Source organism: Lutjanus erythropterus, chromosome 7 (assembly GCF_056507025.1).
Source record: "Lutjanus erythropterus isolate fLutEry1 chromosome 7, fLutEry1.hap2, whole genome shotgun sequence".
NCBI lineage: Eukaryota > Metazoa > Chordata > Actinopteri > Lutjaniformes > Lutjanidae > Lutjanus > Lutjanus erythropterus.
Window position 1 is genome coordinate 36,220,291 of NC_139323.1, and position 22,179 is coordinate 36,242,469.

The 22,179-nt window shown below is 38.8% G+C and overlaps 2 protein-coding genes across 3 annotated transcripts; both read left to right on the forward strand.

Annotated features, from left to right (window-relative positions):
• Positions 1-665: 665 nt before the first annotated feature.
• On the forward strand, positions 666-8,629 carry lamp3 (lysosome associated membrane protein 3). 2 transcript variants are annotated; one of them, XM_084722312.1, is made up of 7 exons: positions 666-784; positions 2,466-2,585; positions 3,922-4,004; positions 4,326-4,448; positions 6,315-6,387; positions 6,506-6,676; positions 8,276-8,629. In XM_084722312.1, exons 1-7 carry the CDS (start codon positions 736-738, stop codon positions 8,413-8,415), a joined length of 759 nt encoding a protein of 252 aa, XP_084578438.1. In that variant the 5' UTR covers positions 666-735; the 3' UTR covers positions 8,416-8,629. The 2 variants fall into 2 exon arrangements, with proteins under 2 accessions (XP_084578438.1, XP_084578439.1); XM_084722313.1 differs by having other exon boundaries at positions 2,469-2,585.
• Positions 8,630-9,496: 867 nt separating this feature from the next.
• Positions 9,497-19,552, forward strand: mccc1 (methylcrotonyl-CoA carboxylase subunit). Its single transcript, XM_084723650.1, has 19 exons — positions 9,497-9,782; positions 10,387-10,430; positions 11,273-11,412; positions 11,600-11,695; positions 11,924-12,045; positions 12,220-12,367; positions 12,449-12,570; positions 12,684-12,795; positions 13,172-13,253; positions 13,347-13,474; positions 13,567-13,750; positions 14,193-14,302; positions 14,454-14,670; positions 14,818-14,904; positions 15,821-15,870; positions 16,230-16,367; positions 17,498-17,605; positions 18,970-19,041; positions 19,152-19,552. The coding sequence occupies exons 1-19, from the start codon at positions 9,727-9,729 to the stop codon at positions 19,284-19,286; spliced, it is 2,151 nt and encodes a 716-aa protein (XP_084579776.1). The 5' UTR covers positions 9,497-9,726; the 3' UTR covers positions 19,287-19,552.
• Positions 19,553-22,179: the final 2,627 nt, after the last annotated feature.

Sequence of the window (22,179 nt, forward strand, 5' to 3'; positions counted from 1 at the left end):
CAAACAAAATTCAATAAAGCCAACATTTATACTATTTCACTCAAAATTTTCTTGTGACTGACAGTTTTTCTGACACCATCCAGGTGATCCTGAATATCAGCCACTGTGGTCCTTTAAGCCACTGGTTCCCAGCCGGGTTTTCCTGACCTCCAGTCAGTCCAAATCATACTCTGCTGAGGCTCAAGTTAAATGATGAATGCGAAACATAGTAAATGGTATATTTATATATTTTTTCTTGTTTAATTACTTTAAACTGTAGTACATGGTAAAAAAAAAAATAATTTAGCATATAACTACAAATTGAACTATGGAGAAAAGATTAAAAATGTTAGATGTGATTTTTCTGTTGGCTTTGCAGCATTTGCCATATCAAGAACTGTGGCCCCAATCCTACTGGGGACCCAACAGCCACTGGGCGTCTGCAGTTACACATAATTTGATTAATTGTAGGAAACTTAATTTAGAGTTTATTATGTTATTGTGGCATTTTCTATAAAGTTGGAGTGATGTGTGGGTTAGTCTTCAGCAGCTTTTCTCAGTTTGTGTGTTAAACTGCCATGAAGTTGTCATCAGAGGTGTGAGGGGCAGCGATTTCCACCACGCCTCCTGTGACTCTTCACTTCCTCTAGGTTTGGGTGCTTAACAGTTTCACACTGACAAGTCAAACCACAACTGCAACACTCATTCTTCTCTCATAACGGCGTCATTCTACACTATCCTATTGTTTTCTTTACTATGATGCTCAGAAGATGGTCTCTTTTCTTCCTGGCTGCTATCATTCCAGGTGAGTTTGATGATGTTCAAATCTCGTGCCAGCCTCAGGTAATGGACTCTAAACTCTCTGCAGACAGTTTTGTCTTTGTTGTGTAACTCGAAAAATTCTGAAGGTTTCCGACACCACTAGCAAACATCTTTTTCTGTCCAAAAAAAAAAGACACAAACATCTGTTCAGCATCAAGACGAAATTTAAAATGTGAACAATTTTTCGCTTTGAGCTTCCAAAACAAATCTTATATGTCACAGATCTGCAGACTGCACTTATATGAACACATTTCAAATTATTATCTATCAATTTTCCTTGAATGGTTTTAAATTCAATTAAATTAAGTTAATATTTTAACTTCTTTTTAAAGAGTGATGTTTCTGAGTGCTGTATCAGATGAGGCTGTTCTGGTTTCCTCTCTCACACCATTATCTTCAGTTCAGTGGTGTTCAGTGGTCCCTCAGTTTCTGTTTGCTTCAGTTTGTGGTTTAAGCACACGGGCGATATAACAATGACTGTCATGTAGAATTGTCACCACCACATCTACTATTTCATTTTCCTGGAAATGGGGTAAATTACTTTAATTTTGATATCTTGGTGTATTTACTGTAAACTGTAGAACAAGGTCGAGACACCCTCAAAGTTTGCAAAGTGGAAGAAACCAAGAAAAATGTTAGATGGGATTTTTCTGTTTGCATTTCACAGTTTTACTGACAACATGACGTTTTCAAACAGTTTTCATGTTGAGGCAACAACTGTCAAATAGTCAGCTGAAGGAGCCTGTTGGATGAGAGATGAAATGTCCTCCTGAGCTTCGAGCAGGACCAGTCGCCTTCGTACGGCTCCTGGAGCAGCCGTTCTCAGTCTGAGGCGTCCTGTGGCCCGATCTTGAAATCTGAAAGTCTTGTACAGCCCAGCCAAACATTTAATCCAAACTCTGGTCAAACATGAAACTCATCACACCACCATCATCACCAACGTCACGTCTGACTGAGTCAGATAAATGCAGCATTACATGTAATTAATTTAGTTCTGGTTACTTTTTTAAAAATGACTCATAAACATTTTATGGCCATAACGTTAAAAACCTAAACTTTTTTTAGGTCCACCTGCAGGGCCTTCACAGCTCACACTTTAGGAATAACATGACTCACAAACACTTTTTGGAGCATTTGCAATCCAAACATTAAAATTAGTTAAAACTTTGGCTGGATTACCACTGTGGCCCCAATCATCCAGTGGACCCAAAGGAATCAGGATCATCGGGTGCTGAGCAGTCATATTGTGCATTTTGTCTTTTATTGTTTTTCTAACATTTTTAATAGGCTGTTACTAATTTTCTGAGTATGCTTCTTGACTTGCAGTATTTCCTTTCAACTTTATTTTCATCTTTGTTATGTTAAGTGTCAGGCTCCAAAGCAAATTCCTTGTTTGTCAAAACCTACTTGGCAATAAACCCGGTTCTGATTCTGTATTTTATATATAATGGTGAATATTCCTGGTGAAATCTGCTCACGGTTGTTTTTGCTTTGGAAGAACAGAACCTGTTTCTGTGTTTTGTTCCAGACAGCATTTTAGCAGCTGTCACCAAATCCACACTGTTGGTAAAAACTACCAACAAATGACCAGTGGTAATGATTTACTAATGCTGAAACACACGTGGTGTACGGACATTTGAGAGCTGTCATGTCTCTTTTTCCAGCAGGTGTCCACCTCCAGAGCAACGACAGCTCCGTCCAGCCTGTTTCTGTCTCTGAGCCGCCCTCTGAGGCTCAGATCTACCGACCGGTCCTGCAGCCTTCTGAGGCCATTCCTCCAACCGGTACACAGACACCGACACACAAAACCAGATTTATTACAAACATAACAACAAAAGCAGCAGCTTCTGTAGCCCATCTGTTGTAGAAGGAATCACAAAGGTCTTGAAGAAATGGCTCGAGTGGTGATGGGATGAAGGCAAGCTGCAGCGTAAGAGCATAAAAGCAGTAAGAAAACAGATGAAACCCAATTATGTTTTCTGAGGAAGATGGCTGTGGTGGTTGCCGTGAGCTGTCACGATGATCGGTGGTTTTTGATGGTGGCTGGCACAACGAAAAGTCATTAATGTTCTTTGTATCATGAAGGATGTAAAAGCTGTTCTTGGAAAGTTGAAGCAGGTTTGATCAGCACATGATAGTGCACTCATTTGAGACTGAATGAGGTTTTCTAGCACTAACATGAAGTCATTCAAACTCATCATTATGGTAAGAATTTGACAACGGCTGATTTGTGCATGAATAATATTATACAAACAAAGCATGCAGCTACCATCCAGGACACTGAGGTCATGTCCTCTGTATATTTTATGGGTATTTTTTGATTTTTTAATAAATTCTGACATTTTTAAATTAAAGATGAAAATGACTTAGTTGCTGCAAACAAATGTACACAACTTGTCACATTATGTTTGCATCACGTATTGTATTGTTATGTGTTTAATTTAAAGAATTGTCTAGACAAGATTTTTTAATATTCAGTCATGTGTAACTTTTAGATTATGGATTATTGTCTGGATGAATATGAGAGAAAAAAAGAGGGAAAAAATTAAAAAATAGTTGTGCTACTCAAGTTATTTGACAGTGGAAGTAGTTTCAATATAATAAAAAACTGAACTGAAAAAGAGTCATTTCATTTTCAATTGCCATATCTCTGATTTATCTTGTGCTGGATTCTCAATTCAGTTCAGTTTTTCAATTCAAATGATTTATTCACACATAAAAAAAAATGCATAAACAATTCAACAAATACTCCACAAACAAAGATGCATGAAAGGGACACCCCACATAAGCTGCCCAAAGCTTTTAAGAGGGGCCCAAACATAAAACAAACACAACAAGAGGATTTTTCTCATCTAACTTACTTTATTACACACAGTCAAACAGTCATTTAATGAAAGAAGCTTGTTAGCATAAACTATGATTTGAAAATCAGATTTTCTGCAAATGATTATTAACTGCAATCACATAGAAAAAAAAACTTTCTTAATTTTGGAATCTGTTTGTTGCAGCAATCAGAGTGTACGCCAAATAATAAAATAGTATATAGTAAGATAATATTACATAATTGTGTCCAGTGTAACATTAAGCTTGGTATTTGTCTGGTTTGTGTTTCGTGCACAGGCACCTACATGCTGACCGGCGGCGATGGGAAGACGTGCATCAAAGCCACCATGGGAGTTGAGTTCATTGTCATCGAAAAGAAGGTTAGAGGCTGTGACCGTCTCAGCACTGTGTGTAATGTTGTTGTAGCACTTTTTTTTTTTTTTTTTGCAGAATGTGTGGTTGTGTCAGCAGCTCTTTGTGAGGTGTTACATGTTGGTTTCACTGTTCAAACTGTAAAAATCTAAAGCAAGCATCAGCGCTTTTTAAATGAATGAAATACCTGTTTACTCTGCTTGATTCAACTCACATATGTCTCCAATTATAAATAATGCGTGTTGATACAGTGAAAATAACTATAAAAGAAACTCTTACTTGTTTCCTGATAGACAGTAAAGTAAAATGTCTGACCTGTGTGTCTCCAGACCTGGTATTTCAACCTGGACCCGTCCAGGGTCAGTACCAGTGGTTATTGTGGCAAACAAGATGCTCTTCTCTCTCTCACGCTTCCATACAATGCAGCCAGTCTGCAGCTCACCTTCAGAAAGGTAAAACACACTTTTAGCAACAAAACTCACATATTAATATACCTCTCTGTGTGAAGTTTGCATATTGCAGTCCAAAGACATGCAGGCAATGGTGGAATGTAAATATGGACTTAACTCAAGTATTGTGTACAAATCCAAGGTATGTTTTTGGAGTATTTCCATGTTTTGCAGTTTTTTACTTCCTTATGCTGCCACTGCATTACATTTTTTCTGACAGTGTTACTTTTCAGATTACTATTTTCAAATTCCCTCACCAAATTCCTTTGATAAAAGCAATAATTTTACCCTGCAGACTTTGGGAGTTTCTGGTGTACTGCTCCCTTGATCGGTTAGTTTGTTTGTGTAATTGTATGATTATGGTGTTTTAAAGGGTAGCTGACAAAGCACCAAAGTTACACAATAAGAGAAACAAACTAGCTGATTAAAGCAGCAGTAGGCCAGTGACTCCTGTGTTCTGCAATGTAAAATTAATGTTTTTGTCAAAGGAGTCTGGTGGCTTTGAAGACAGTGATGTAATAGTTTAAGTTCCCTGTTTGAACAGGTTGTCTGTCCTTTCCATTAGGTTGTCAGACACTATATCATTTATAATATGAATCTGAGTCTGTCAGAGCAAAAACAAGCACAATGAGTGGATGTGGACCTGCTTTGATGGGCATGAACCTTTGGGCATGAACCTTTTAAGTAAATAAACTGCATACTTCTTCCACCACTGCTGCAGGTAACATTCATTAAGAGGAAATTAAATTTATTGTAGGTGTGTTCAGGGTGTTTTAACACAATGCTGCACATGTTCCTGTAATGCAAATCAGTCAGCACTTCATGTTTTCTTCCTAGTTTAACAACCATCTGTCTTTTCATTAACACCTGTTCTAATTTTGAGGGCACAAAACTGTGGAATGACACAAGTGTTCAAATGCAGAATGTCGCACAGTTTACGAGATCAGCCCGTCAAAAGACTGATTAAACTGGTAAACCTGAAGTGCGGCGTAGAATATAGTTCAGGAATGACGGCTCATTCACAGACCATAAGATCAGATTTACACGAAAGCACCAAGATTTATGTACAGAAATGCAAGAGATGAGACGTGGAGGCTTTATTCCTCCAGCTCTGAATGTTTTGTCTTTAACAGTGCAACAAAAAAAACAAAACATTGTTATCATGTGTTCAGATCATCACGATGTCAACAAAAACCAGGTGACACTTTCTATGACGCTCCTATGAATGCATTATAATTGCAATCATATGATATTACAGGCTAATGCATTTATAAGGCTTTGTAAATCTCTTTATAAATGTTTATAATCATGCATGACAACTTTTAAAAAGGTTTATGAAGTTTTTAAGTGGTGGACAAACATTATACAGCTGCTAATAATACAGTGCTTATACAGTTCTGTTACTTCAAGTTCATAAAGTCATGCTATTGCATATCATTGATGTTCATTGAGAATATTTCATTTTGGAAACTTAGAATTCATAATCCTTATGATACATTAGAGCAGTTAACTGTGTGTCTTTATAACTGGCTAAAGTTGTATTAGTTATAATGAGCTGTGTAGCCCAGGACTCATTTTGTTCTTTCAAATGTCACTTTGGAGGTATACAGTGTTATGAACTCTGAACTCATTATACACTATGTCCACCACTTATACTGCCTCATAAACTTTGCTATTAGTAGTCATGCATGATTATAAACACTTGTAGAGAGTTTTTTTAAAAAAGAATTATAAATGCATTATGAATGTGCTTTTAATGCACTGTATACCTGACCTTTATAGAAAATACCAAAAATTGTGACATTTTAGTTTCTTCCATGTTCACGTCTAGATGAAAATCAGCTTAACTCTCTGTATTTTTGTCTGCAGGAAAAGAAACTCTTCTACATCACCAAGCTGACTGCTCATGTGTCTCCTCTGCCGACCTGCCAAGGATGTGCAAGTAAGACCACAGAGGGAGAGAGAAAAAAAAAGAGAAGAGCTGGTATTTCTGATTCAGAGCAATAACCTGAAGTCAGTGAGAATGTAACTGTCTCTGTCTTCCATCCTCTTCCTCTCAGATAAGACCTACTCGGGTCTGTTGGACCACGAAAAGCTGTTCTCAACAGCTGATGGACAGAGCTTCAACTGCAAGTCTGAGAGTCTGTTCCTGATGTCGTCTCAGCTGCAGATCAAGCTGGTTCCTCTGAAGATGCAGGCCTTCACTCTGCCCAAAGGACGGTATGGAAAAGGTGACTGAGCTGCTCGTTTTACTTCACTGATGCAGGCGGGAATTAAGTCTCCGCTAATTTATGGGGAGAGGCTCCAGGTGAATAGGGTAAAAAAATTAACTGACAGATATCACCATGACACTTCTACAGCTGATCACATACATTAAGACAATTATTCTTTATCTTGCACATTTTCTTAGATTTTATATTTGAATATACAGATTTTGCATTATCTAATTAAATATACACTATTTTGCATAACTTAAAACTATCTGATCATTGGCTAAAGCCAGGTTCAAAATCCTTGTGCCATTTTGTTTACATATTAGGGTTTTCAGGTAATTTTGTCACTCCATAAATCAGAATATACTACCAACAACCACAAAAAGATTTCAATTTTTCCATGTTTTTTGGAAAAAAATGTTATATAAATCAGTGAAGTGGGCAGATTCAAAGGTCTGAACCCACAAATTTAGAAGAAATCTGCAGACTCAAATAGACAATGTGTCGTAAAATAAACACCTAAATATGTATTTTGGATGTTTTGTTTCTTCTAAAGGAAGACATGTTATGGCAGCAAAATAGACTCAAAATTGACCAGTCCATCTAGTGCCTCACCTCAGATGAGTGTGGATGGTCTAATCTCCAGGAGATCTGGATTTATAATCATATTTAGAAGCTGTTGAAATTCTAATAAATATTTCACAATTCTCAGTTAAAAGTAAATCAACACTTGTTCATGTTGATTGTTCTCTTTATTGGACAAATTATTGCCTTCACCTTCAGTTAAATATAATATTCTTGTCTGTGTTTTCTCTCTGTTGTTTATTCAAAGTCAGAACACGTGGACAAATACAGAAAATTTAAAATCTATAGACTTCTGTATGTTTTGGGCTCGTTCTGTGTAGTCGGACTTGCTTTTAAGACAAAACAAAACAAAAAAATCTATAAAAAACTCTGTTTAGCTTCAAGACAGCCCAGTAGGTCAGTCATTTAGAGATTAAAAGCCTTCATAAATCTCAGTTTCTTCAAAGAGGAAGCTATAAAACAAGAGGCTGCAAATCTATGCTTTCTATCAAGTCTTTATTTCTCTTAGACATCTGGGCCAGAGGCAGGAAGTTGAGCAAGGTAAAACAAATAAAATCTGATGGAAAGTCTGACCGGTGACCCTTTATTGACTGATAAACTCGGCCTGAATGTCTGGATATACTGTGAGCTTCTCATTTTCGATTATGAGATTTTTGAGAATCAGACGTGGGTTTTGACGGTGTTGTCATTTGTCCCACTGGACTGTTTTTAAGCCCAGTGAAAATCTACAGCAGAATAGTAACCCCCCTGAAACTGAAGCTGCTTCAGTGATGCTGCACAAGCATAAGCAACAGGAAACAATAGCCTTGTTCTAAATGCAGTGGACCTGCTGTATCTCTGCACTGCAGCTGTAGTGGACCAGGATGCCTGAACGGCTCAAGTGGTAAAACACAAGATTTAGATCAAAGTGATTGGTGTGTGTGTGTGCAAACCGCGTATGTAGATTAATGCCACAAAAACATTTCAAATTCTGAGTAGATTGATGATTTGATGCAGGATTTCATTTTGCTCTCCTCCTGTCTGATGTTACAGAGGTGGAGTGTTGGGCCGACTTCAACAAGCGAGTTATTCCCATCATCATCGGGGCCACGGTGGTGACCATCATTCTGATCGCGGTGCTGTCGTACCTGTTCATCAAAGACCGCCGCAGACAAGGATACGACAGACTCTGAGCTCGCTGTGAAACTGGACAGATATTTAGAGATTTACTTCAACTTGAACAATGTTTCATACTCAGTTACTGTTACAAAAAGTTCTCAACATTGCTCTCCTTAACTTTATTTTTTATTTTTTTTTGCTTCTGTAGTTCTTCTAATACCAAGAAAGAGGTCCAGTGTCTAATATTCTAACTATGTGAACAATGTTGTTACATTTATTTATTTGACTATTATTTCTTGGATTTTTTTGATTTGATCATCACTTTCTTCCATTGTCTTTAGAGCTACTGTGTCCCTGAATTACATTTTGCATTTCATTTCACTTTCATTCTGCTTTCAGTGATGCTGTTTGTTGCAGTACTCTTATTTGTTGTGTATTCACAGTTATTACATTTTAATTGCACTAAATGAACCACAGTATTACTTAACATGAGCATAAATGGCTGACATACTGCAGAATAAACATCACAGTTTATCAGTCTGTTTTACTTAGCTGCAGTATTTTGGATGAGCTAGTGAGCAATAAGCTGTTTTTTTTTAATAAAATATGTTTTGCTTTTAACTGCAAGGTTGTGTTAAAATGAAGCCAGGATGCTTAATTTTTCAGCTGTCTGTTTCTGAAAAAGATTGATTTGTTCTCTTTTGTATCAAAAAAATAAAATAAATGTTTTTATTTTATTATTGTGAGTAAATTTTCTTCTTGTCAGTAACTGTAGTTCACCACCAATTTGACAGAGAAACGCTGCCACCTGCTGGTCGTTTTTTGGTAACTGCATCTTTCTCTCCACTTGGTCGTGTCCAGAAGGGAACCCTTGATGTGAGAAATCTTCGCGAGATTTGTGCGCGGTGTTTCTCCATTGTGCACGTTGTACAAATCAGTGTTTCATAATGTGATACCAAATTACCAGTTTTATTTCTGTCTGGACGGGTCTATGTACAACAATACTTGGAAAGGATTAGGGTGAAATAAAGGTTTGGGTTAAAGCGATCACTCTCGCGAGATCTTACGCAGGTCTGGGGTTGCCTTCTAGGACCGACCTCCCCACCTCCATATCACTGTTGCTCATTGGCTGTCAACACTACGAGTCCCTACAAAGATCAAAATTGATAATACCGTGATTTACTACCTTGTAGAGGTATTTAGTAGTGCGAGCATAGACTTTTAAGACCTCAGATATTTATCTCTTGCTCAAGTGTAGTAGTTTCTGCAATTAAAAGAGAATCAAACCGCGTATGAGCTGTTTAATAAATTACTACTTCGCTTTTTCCTCAGCTGGTCAGTCACTAAGCTAACTAGCTAGCAGCTAGCCTCAGTAGCTGGTAGCTATGGCTGCAGTTATTCTGAGTTTCCCAACTCTGCAGGGTCTGAGGATATTTACACAGTGAGTACATTAAAGCGTTACATGGCTGATATCCTAACGTTGCCTCCTTTATCGTTTTCTCTTAACCATTTTACCGTCTTTTTAACGTTAGCGTTTAGCTTACAGCTGCCAAGTTTGCAAGCTGACCGGTGATAATGCTGCCTTTCTGTCTGAGCTAACCTGACAGATGTACTTGTGTAGTTGTATTTGCTACACATCACATTGTAATTTATCTGCTGGTGCTCATGATTGTTGGTGTGGACAAATCACTTTATTTCTGTCCTCGACATCAGCGTGTTAATAAAAGTTTTTTTCATTATGTGAGCTACTGAATCAGATAAGAGCTGAGCAAGGTTAAATAAAGGTAGCAAACTGTCAGCTAGCTTGGCTAATGTTGCTGGTACATCATGCACACTGTTATGCATGTTTAGTGCGACTACTGAGTATCACATCCAGCTCAGTTATTTATGCTGGATTATAGTTGCTGTATGTGCTGTTTCATGATTTCGCCATCATGGCACAACATTAATCCATTTAACAATCCATTTAACATCTGCTCTGCCCTTCACAGCCAAGAATTTTAAAGCTGAGTGATACTTGATTTATTGGCTTCTCCTCTCCTCAGAAAATTATCATGGACCAAAAGAGGCGTGAGGCTTGTTTCAGGAGGTGAGTGAAGAAAAAGCTACTTGCAATCGTACCATAAAGTACTCTGTTATATTTGAAACTCTAATTGTGAAACACCTGTTGCAGGTTGTCTTTTACAGCTGGGATTTGTGTTCCAAATTGCAGTGCAGGAGATGTTTGATCTGTTTGGGTGTCATTACAGAATTAAAGAGAAAATTCAGCTCTTTTTGTGCATGTCCAGTAGTAGGGAAATTTTAGTCACAATGAAATCGGCCAAATGCAATTTCCAAATTGCAGAACCACATTGCATTTTTTAAAACAGAAAAAAATGTATGAGATAAAAACATTACAATGTTTATCATAGCACACACTGAGGAATTTATTGCATCCATTAACTTCATTTAACATCAGCACTGACTGGACATCCACATGAAAAATGCCAAACATCGACTCGTGTCTCTCCTGCTGAGTAGAACTTTAGTACTACAAATAACTTTTTATTTAGTCTAGTTATATTTTGGTTAATCCAAAAATCATTCAAGCTGGTCTATAAAATATCAGAAAATAGAAAGAAAATGCCTGCACAAGTTTCCTAGAATCCACTAGAACCCAACAGAATCCATGCTGCTTGTGTCAACAGTTCAAACCCAAAGATAATCAGTTCTCAATTATATAAAATAGGTGAAAGAAACATCCTCACATCCTTTGACAAGCTGGAAGCACAGTTTCATATTTTAACTCAATTAATGACTTTTAGAGAATGGTGTTTGCCAGCCCTTTGTGATTTAATCAGTAACATGACAATAATTGTTTGGTTCATTTCATGAATGTTTTTGTAGTAATTTCCAAATAAACCCCTCAAGTGTCTGCTGTTTATCCCACAGAGGTTGGAAGGATAGAGAAGGTGCTGATTGCCAACCGAGGAGAGATTGCGTGTCGTGTGATGCGCACAGCTAAGAAGATGGGCGTCCGCTCTGTGGCTGTGTACAGTGACGCAGACAGACACTCCATGCATGTGGCCATGGTGAGATGCTGGACAGCTCTGTTTTTACAAAGAACTCTGTCTTTTATAATAATCTGTTTTTCAGTCTTCACTCTCTATTCTTCCATGCTGTCTACTCTATAAGACAGTGTGTTGCTAAAGTGGGGATTCCTGCCCAAAAGCTTAACAGTTTTCAAACTTGTCTGTTTTTGCTTTGGTTTCTTTGTAGGCAGATGAAGCCTATCACATCGGCCCTGCAGCCTCCCAGCAGAGTTACCTCTCTATGGAGAAAGTTTTGGAAGTGGCCAAGAAGTCTGGATCACATGTGAGTAGTCTCTACTTGTTGTCAGCAGTTTTGGAAGGAGAGGTGATGCTGTCATTTTCCTTTAGTTCTTCTTAAAGGAGCTACTTAAAATATAGATTATGATTTTCATTTCTTCATAATCCTTTTTAAGTGTTCTTCCTCTCAAACTGTTTGTCTTTGACAGTGAACCAATAAGAGAATTTGATGTTGTTAAATATGATGTTTTATAAAACATAATTGTGTGTGTAGGCGGTCCACCCTGGTTATGGCTTTCTGTCAGAAAACACAGAGTTTGCAGAGGCGTGTAAACAGGAAGGCATCATCTTCATCGGACCACCTTCCTCTGCCATCCGAGACATGGGCATTAAAAGGTAACACACATTTAGACCAAACAATATACATGTATAGTCTTTTGTTTCTAATTAAATTTAATAAATTGGTGGAGCAGAGATGTATGAGATATGATACAGAACAGCTGAATAGAAACATTAATACATTAGGAAGAAAATCCAGTTGAATTTTTTTTGCTTTGCCTCCCTTTTTAGCACATCCAAACACATCATGTCAGCTGCTGGGGTGCCAATCATTGGTGGTTACCATGGAGAGGACCAATCAAATGAGAGGCTGCAAAAAGAAGCTGCTGAGATTGGATACCCTGTGATGATTAAGGCAGTCCGTGGAGGAGGAGGGAAGGTGAGAGGATGTGGAAAAAGCCTAAATAGCCTTGATAAAGCATCTTTAAGAAACCTTAAATATTTGTGTGTGTTTGTGTAGGGGATGCGTATTGCACGGTCAGACGCAGACTTCTTGGAGCAGTTGGAGTCGGCAAGACGAGAAGCCAGAAAATCCTTCAACGATGATGTCATGCTGGTTGAGAAGTTTGTAGAGGATCCCAGGTGATAAATGCAGCTAAGCAGCCTAATCTACCATCTTATTATGTTGTGGTTTTCATGTGACATAAAAAGATTAATTTGTACTTTTATTCCTCTTGTCTGTCCATCTCCTGTAGACACGTGGAGGTTCAGGTGTTCGGGGACATGCACGGTAACGCTGTCTATCTGTTTGAGAGAGACTGCAGCGTCCAAAGGAGACATCAGAAGATCATAGAGGAGGCACCAGGGGTGAGTGAGGAATGGTGGTCACATAAATGTGTCATTGATTTAATATTGACTGATAAGGAACTGTAAATGTTGCTGTGAGTTCTGTCATTTAAATCAGTTTTTCTTGCAAAGATACATTTGGATTTGCCAAATCTAGCCAACAGCAGCCTGGTTTGAGATTTATGTTCAGGATGTGTTGAACCCATTCAGCCTGTGGTCTTACTGTCGGTGTGGAGGAACTGTGTATCTTACTAGGCTAGATACCAAATCTACAGAGAAGCCTGGAAACTTGAGTCTGGGATTTTGAAATGACAAACGGGCGGATCTATGGCGCAAAACTGGAAATTTGTTTCTGTTGAATATTTTATATTATTTTCCCTCTGTGTATTTTTTTCAGCCTGGTATTAGTCCAGAGGTTCGGAGGAAACTTGGAGAGGCAGCAGTCAGAGCAGCCAAGGCTGTCAACTATGTAGGAGCAGGTGAGACACAAACACTTATCTACACACATCTTACCACAGTGCTTCACACCCAGAACATACAGTATACTGACGTCTCATCGTCTTCCTGTGTAGGTACGGTGGAGTTTATAATGGACGCCCAGCATAACTTCTACTTCATGGAGATGAACACCAGGCTGCAGGTGGAACATCCCGTCTCTGAGATGATCACTGGGACTGACCTGGTGGAGTGGCAGCTCAGGGTGAGAGCGTAAAAAAAAAAAAGGAAAAAGAAACATTTTGTCAACAATAAGTTTTGATTTCAGTCCCACTGGTTGCTCTTTATCTCCTCCAGGTTGCAGCAGGGGAGCGACTGCCTCTCCTCCAGGATGACATCATTTTAAACGGACACTCTTTTGAGGCTCGAATCTACGCTGAGGACCCGAACAACGACTTCCTTCCAGGGGCGGGGCCTCTGCTGCATCTCTCCACCCCTCCATCAGACCAACACACCCGTATAGAGACTGGAGTCAGAGAAGGTAGGAAGTCTAGATCTAACTCTGGTTGTGTTTACATGGATAGTTCTCTGTAACGCTGTTACAGAATGAAGTATTGAATGCTACCTTCTGTCACTGCTTGATAGCTGTGCTGTCTGATTACACAAAAAAGAAAAATCAAGACAGATATAAGTAAAAAGATGAAGCAAAAAGAGTCCTCTTGTACAGTGCAGACTTTTCTCTATCTATTTAATTTGTGTTTTTGATTCTTTTTGAGAAGTTCTTGATCAGTGTTTGTCAAATCACACGTGATGACACCAGTTTAAGGAAAGAAAATCTTATCTGTGCAACTGCCTCAGTCTGTGTAGTTAATCAAAAAGACACTGTTCAGAATCTCATATACAGTGTGTAGCTTTTAACCGCAGTACTGCAGAAATAATGGGAATTTTACAACTCACTAGTGTGTTTGTACGTTTGTTTTCAGGGGACGAGGTGTCGGCACATTATGACCCAATGATCGCTAAGCTTGTGGTTTGGGGAGAAGACCGATCTGCTGCCTTAAAGAAGCTGCGATACTGCTTACGACAATACAACGTAAGACACACACTGTCATATGATGCTTTCCCAAGCAACTGATCTTGAGAAATGAATAGCATGTGTAGCATTTATTTAGATTATACAACAAACAGATGTAAATAATGCTCATAATTCAGTTTCTCTGTCCTCTCTGCTGCCCTGTCCTCAGATCGTGGGACTGAACACCAACATTGACTTTTTACTGAGTCTTTCGGGCCACCCGGAGTTTGAGGCCGGAAACGTGAGCACCAGCTTCATCCCTCAGCACTACGCAGACCTCTTCCCCACACCGAGAGCTCCGTCTGGGGAAACGATCTGCCAGGCGGCTCTGGGCCTGGTGCTGCGGGAGAGGAAACGCACACAGCAGTTCACAGAGACCTCCACTGGTGAGAGGAGAACAGATTTTGTTTGTTTTTTTTACACATTCGACCTGAAAAAGTACTGGTATACTAAGTGCACATGGTGTGTGTGTGTGTGTGTGTGTGTGTGTGTGTGTGTGTGTGTGTGTGTGTGTGTGTATGTGTGATTTTCAGACCCCTTCTCCCCATTTGGCTCCAGCAGCGGCTGGAGGAGCAACATTCAGTTTAACAGAAACATGACGCTTCAGCTGGGAGACAAAAGTAAGTAACACACACGGTGAGGCTTTACTGCCCCCTAGTGGAGGAAGGGAGAGAAGTTGGAGGATAGAAAGAACCAGTATTATGGATCAGGATCAAACACGATGGGACTGCAGATTAGGGCTGAAGAATTGATTGAAATTTTATTGAAATCGCAATATAGCCTTCTGCAATTTTCATATCACACGAGGCGCCTTATCTGTTAAAGGCAACGTGTGTTTCAAAATACCATTTTATGTTTAATCTTGTTGTCCTGGCCTAGACATAATTTTCTACAGACTTAAGAAAACATCTTTGTTTGGTACAGATCCCTGCAAAAATGACACTGTAATCATTTCATTATGTTTTTTCAGTGGAAGAACAGTGATGTTAAAATGATCATTTCCTTTAATACTGCACATCCTACCAGCAAAAATAATCAGAATTAGATATTTTTGTCAGGATGGAAATCTCTTTTCTTTTCTTTTCTGCCACCACTGACTGTAGTATTCAGAAGTATAGAAAGACAGAGATTAGAGTTAAATAATGTGTTAAATTAGTTGAAGAACTCTTATAGTGCGTTAGTTTTAATGAGCAGATCAGTACAGTCAGGGTCGACTCATAACTGTGGAATTTGATTTATTTAATGACTGTTTGAATAATTAAGTTTAGAGCTGATCTGGTCTGTGGCAGTTTGTTAATGAACTCATATTCATTATTCAATGTTTCTATTAAAAAATATCACTGCGAGGCCAGAAATAAATCCCCCCGGCTGCTGTGTGGCAGTGTGATGATGATGATGATGATGATGATGATGATGTTCCACTAAAGCCGCTGCATAAAGTTTCCTCTTTGTCTCCTCTCATTAGCTTCAGTTCTCAAACTTGTTATTACCAACTAGAATAACAAAACATTGCATCTTGTGTGTTTGTGTCTGTAGAAGTTAATGTGGTCGTCGTGTACAACAGAGATGGAAGCTACAGGATGCAGGTGAGCTGGAATACGTCCTGTATCCTCCACTGTTAATCTCTGTTTTCATGTTTTGTTGTTTTTCCACTGAAAAGGACCCAGATTTTTTTTTTTTTTTTTTAAGAAGCAGATCAGTTTTTGGTGTTTTTAACAACTGATTGTAGATTATTTTACTGTAATTCAGTTTTCACCCATTTTAATTTTCTACTCAAGTAAAGACAAATGAAATCCCTTATACTCCCGTAGTTTAACAAACTTATCTTAATTCAAGGTCCACAATACATGACACAGCCTTTATTTAATTAATTTAATAATGAACAAACTCCAAACATTTTAGAAAAGTAACCTCTCATTTTAAATAATTGTATTTTTTCTTTCAGGTTGGCGAGGAGGTGTACCACGTGACCGGGGAGGTGGAGATGGAAGGTGAAGCGTCATTCCTGCACTGTTCTGTCAATGGTGTGAAGTCCCGTCCCAAACTGGTGATCCTGGACAACACGGTGCACCTGTTCTCCACGGTATGTTCCTCACACTGCTGTAGAATAACAAGCTGAGTGACCTCAATGCAAATTTACGATAATGTAAAATTCAAATCTGTGTCTTTATCATAGGTCAGTGAGGCAGAGGTCATCTTTATTTCTCAGGGATTTATGTTTAGTCAAAGTAACAAGAAACGGAAATGTGTGATTTGTGAATGGTGTAAATTTGGTAACTTAAAAAAAATTACATTATTTAAATTTAAAATATAGATTATATAGAATAAGTTAAATCAGAGAAGCAGCAACTCTTATTTTCTGGTGATTATTTTCTTGGTTAATGGATTCATTGTTTGATCCACAAAATGCAGAAGATGGTGCAAAACGGTCACCACAATATCCCAGAAAACAGAAAGTTGCTTGTTTTTGACGAATGGCACAAAACCCAAAGATATTGCATTTAATATTACATTAAGTCAAAACAAAACTGTATATGCACAAATCGACAAAAGCTGGAACCAGAGAATATTCTGCATGTTTGCTTGGCAAATGACTTATGACTGGTATTTTTAAACCTAAGTCCTATTTACACACAAACAAACTAGCAGATTTGCAGCTGCTGTTTGACTTGATCTACTGGACCTTTTCTAAAACATTTGTACCTACTCATTGTTTAGACCCTAAAATATGGAAACATAAGACCTAGGTTTGAAAATACCTGAAAACGTTGTTCTAAACTTAAATAGAAAGTTCTTCGTTCATGTAGTCAGTTACAGAAACTCCCTGAAACTCATTTGTTGAAACATAAATAAGTCTATATTTACCACTGTCTTTGTGAGCTTGAACACTTTTAAATCTGTACAAAACATTTATTTGTTTATTAGGTAGTTTGTCTCGTTAACAGTTGATTTTATTGTAGGTTCATTTTCACAAAGAAGAGATTTTTCTAAAAGCTGCAAATCCACAGTTCCTCCAGTCAGTTTAGAGAGAAGTACACTTCACCTGTCACTGCAGAAACTCTCTCTATTTCCTGTCTTTAGCATCTGTCATCTTTTAAGACGGGTGACGGGGGACACTCGACATCTGGCATCAGGGGAAATTGAAGACTGCTTGGATCCTGCTGTCAGCTGACTGTGACTCCTGTTTCTGACATCTTTACATCTTTTCTGCAGGAGGGAAGCGCTCAGGTGTCTGTTCCAGTACCAAAGTATCTGGCCGGTGTGAGCGGCTCTGGGGCTCAGGGTGGAGCTGTGGCCCCGATGACCGGCACCATCGAGAAGGTGAGTTTGGTTGTATCAGCAGAGGAGTCTGTTTATTTTTCGTCAGGCCAAACTTGTTGTATTAAATGTATGCCAAATGTATTAAATAATGAATCTTAGTTTGTATAAGCCTTTCAATGTCACTGTTTCAATAACAGTGCAGTTTGCTCACTTACAGTAAGTGACAGCAGTTACAAGTAGGCAAGAAATAGTTAATGTCTCGTGTATTAAGTGTACAGACTATTGACTGTAAAAAGAGATGGATGGTATGTGAGTTCCTGAAAGTGAGACCAAAACATCTTGATCATCTCCTGATGGCTGGCTGCAGTACAGGTCATAAAACTGGGTCAAACTAAAAACTACATGTCAAATAATTTTTCCCCAGAAATGTTTTCTGTCATTTTAGGCAGGTCTTATCATGCTGATCTTTGTTCAAGTGTTAGTTTTTCTGATCAGTTTGGTTTCACACCATGATTGACAGCTGAGCTCTGTTTGTGATTGAGTCAGCTGGGTGCACGGGCAGCTGCTAGATAAAGCGGCTTTGTGTGCGACTCTAACCCCGATCACTACCGCAGAGACTCTGGCTCCAAATAATATAACCAGTGCAAGATGGCAGCGCTCATACATGGGATATTTTGGCTTCATTTTTCTACAGTAGGAGGAAGTAGAGATGGAGTTTATGGTGAAGACATTAAAGAGGAATCAATCTTCCCATCTAACACTTGGCAAGAAATTTCTGTTATATTGAACCATTTAAAGTCAACTTTTTTGTTTGGTTTTATTAATTAGAAGGGTTGCACAGTTTATCAAAATATTGCCGAAATCGCAGAATGTCAAAATGCAGTAGGAATTGCAATATCAAAATTATTGCACTGTGATTTTTTTTCACCATATCGTGCAGCCCTCTTATATGCTCTGATGTCAGCTCATTTATTACAGCTCTAAATCAGAAAACAAGGTAAATTAAAAATGCAGGTAAACCTTGCAACAATAATTTAACTTCACATCATGCCTCCAGTTCACTCACTGGTGGAAGTACTCCGGTAAGTGGCTGTAGTATAAGCAACACAGTAATACACTCCTGATGATATAGAAATTAATTGATACCGTGCCTCCACCTTGTCTATTATTTGTGTTTACGGAGATGCCTCCAAGTGTATTGTTGTTTACCAAAAGCAGAGATGATAAAGATCAGACTGATTGCCATGAATCAAACAACTGGAAAAGAATTTAAAGATGGCTGAGGAAGATATTTAGAAGAGAAGAGAATTACTGCAATCCGAGAAAGAAGACATAAATTACTTCCTTATAATTCTTGAGGTAAATAATGCGCCTGAGCTTTATTGTTGAGATAACAAATAAACAATCTATTGTGTTGTGTTCAGGTGCTGGTGAAGGTCGGAGACAAAGTGGCTGTAGGAGACCCGCTGATGGTCATGATCGCCATGAAGATGGAGGTGAGGGACTCCTGCTGCCTCACACACACTCACCTTGACTTGGTGTATCACAGGTTCACACACTCTGCGCTGCGTTTGTGGTAAAGTTGTTTCTGTTTTTGTCTCTGCAGCACACGATCCGGGCGCCCAAGTCCGGTGTCATCAAGAAGGTTTTCTTCAGCGAGGGCTCTCAGGCCAATCGCCACGCTGCGCTGGTCGAACTTGAAGAGGAGGCGGAGGAGGAAGGGGAGGGGAGCGGCCAATAAACGGACTCAAAACACACAACCACACCCACAAACACACACTGACAGGTAGGAGAGAGACGGAACTAGTTACTGTGACAACTGGAAGGTAGACAAGGGTGGTGTCCAGCACTTGATACATATTTCTTAAAGGCAAAAACCTGAATTATCAGTTGGGGTGAGTTTGGTTCGGTCTGGAATGGATGAGACAAAAAAATTCACCCAGATGACTCAAAATATATTCAGGAAGCTGCGACGGTGACCTGAAATCTTAATGGGTTTGACAGCAGTAACACTGTAGATCTTCTATACATCAGAACATTAACCTTTATATGTTAATTATTGAACTTTTGTTTGTTTCTGCTTTTCTTTCTTTCTTTCTTCTGTGTTTAAATGTTTGCAATAATCGGTGAAACTCAACTTCTGTGTCTGAAAATTTATTTTTTTTGTTTCCTCCAAGTCTTCCCCCTCCGTGTTGGTTTCTGTCAGTGGTGTAGTGTTAGTTGAAGGGTTGGGTGTTATTTTGTTCAGCACAGTTTAATACACCTCTGTGCTGGTGAGGTTGACAGCTGAGTGTCCTTTCTATGCACAAACTGTACTTCTTTATCTTCACACAGTGACAAATAGTAGCTTGAAAGCATATCAAATAAAGTAGGTGGTGAAATCAGACAAAATACTTTAAGAATTATACGACGGCAGGCTATAGAAATAGTTACTGAAGAGGGATAGTTTGGATTATTTGAAGCGGGGTTTTATGAAGTACATATCCACATCCTGTTTATGACCTACAGCAGCTGGCGGTCGACACAACCCCAGTTTGGTGAAGTAGACAGGAGCATCTGCACAGATACTAAGCAACGTACTGCTGTGGACAGGGTCAGCAACAAAATGTAATTTAGTTACCTAAGAAAAAAAAACTGTGTGTGTAACAGTGTAAGTGTATGCTGTATTTAGAACATTTACACTTTAACTTGCTGTCAGACGGCCTTTTCTTATGGGAAACTGGTGGCTTTGGAGAGCGCCATATTTGGTTTGTCGAACAGCGGGCTCCTTTAGCAAAAATAGTAATTTTACCTCACAGAGCGCAGGAGTTTCTGGCCTCAATTGGGTAGTTTTTGTGTTATTGTGAGAGTCCAAACTAACCCCTGAAAACAGAAGTCACATGTAACACACACACACACACACACAAAAAATGATCGAGGCAGCAATATACCAGCAACTCACACACTGGTTATAGACAAGTACCTCATACAATCCCACTTCAGAAAATCCACACAATCCCTTTAAAATATTAACTGAGTGAATACAATTAATCCTCATCAACTTGTAATGCATCATTACTTTTTTTTGTCAGGGGGAAAAGGCCATGATTTTATCATCACTGTCCAGTAAAGAGCCATGTGTCACATTAGACAACTTTTCTACCACTTGTAAATATCATAAACCCAGGCAGTATTTAAAAATGCATCATCAAGGAGCTTAAAGCTAGACTGTTTTTCTTAGTGACTCACTGGACAGTGATTATAAGAGAAAAGAGGCTGGATGTAAATGTGTTTCTGGTGTGGGAATATATTTTGTATTGAGTTTTATTGGTGTCCAGATAGTGTCTTTCCAGACTGACTCCAAACTCTTCATTAATTACCCCTGATGTTTGCCTTTATAAAAAAAAAAAAAACAACAGGTCTGCTGTAAACCTGTTGTAGAGGAGATTATGACATTGCACTAAGGGGAAAGGCCTTAAAAAAACACTCCAGAATGATCAAATGATTCCCAAGTTTTCCGGCAGGATTTGGCTCTGATTTGAAAATGACCCTTAAAGGATGAAATGTCGGTCACAGAGGGCTTTAAACAGACAGATGGTTTGGTTCTGTGTAAATCCGCTGTCAGAATAAGTGATTTAACCCACAGACGACATGTGAACTTGACCTGTTTCTGCTGATCTCTCTCTTCTTACTAACTGATGTGTTCTGAGGCCTTGTAGACTAGAACTCATAAACACCTGTGTTCATTTTGTAGATGTACGGCAGATGATTTTTTTTTTTTTTTTAAATAATGATATTGGACTGGTCAGATACTGTAATAAAAATATTTCAAATGTGAATGACGCCTTTGCCATACTTGAGATACTCGTCTTTACTGTGTTGGTGTGTGCAGACTGAGATAGATCATTCACCCTTTTAACACCTATTGATATTAGGGATGGATTTTTTTTTCTTGTATTTGATATATTGTTACATCCATAACATGCATTGAGCTCCATCCAACCACAACATGAAGGTCCAACCAGTCAGAATAATTGTAAACAACTGTGTTGTGAAAATGTCTATAGATGTCTACAAATAAGAGTAAAGGTCTGTGAAACAGGGTGATGAATCAAGGCAGTATCTGCGTTAACGGAGGTGGACTGGTTAAGCAGGCATACGCTTTCCAAAACAACCAGTTAGCCTTCTTCCCTGAAGTCTTTTCTCTTGTAAAACTGAAAAAATGCTGTTTGAAAATACTTCAGATACAACATAAATCAGGAAAACAGCCTTAAAGGGATAGTTCAGATTATTTGAAGAGGGTTTGCGTCATATATTTTTACTGATACTCATTATACTGCCGACTGCAGATGTCTGTTGGCACGCCTTTAGTTTGGTGAAGCAGATAGGGTCACAGACAAAGAAGCTGCTCAGCAGTGTTTTACTGCGGCCAGGCAGGGTCGGCAATAAAAAGTATTTCAGCCACTTAAAAAAGGTCCACCTGAAAAACTCTCTGTGTTGAAGTGTATGCTGTGTTTAGTCTGTTTTCTTTACTTTGCGGTTGGAGAGCCTGTTCTGACTGGAACCTGTTCTTCATATATTGCTCTCTCCAAACCAACCAAACTCCATAAGCAAAATCAGTCATTTTACCCTGCAGACCATGGGAGTTGCTGCTC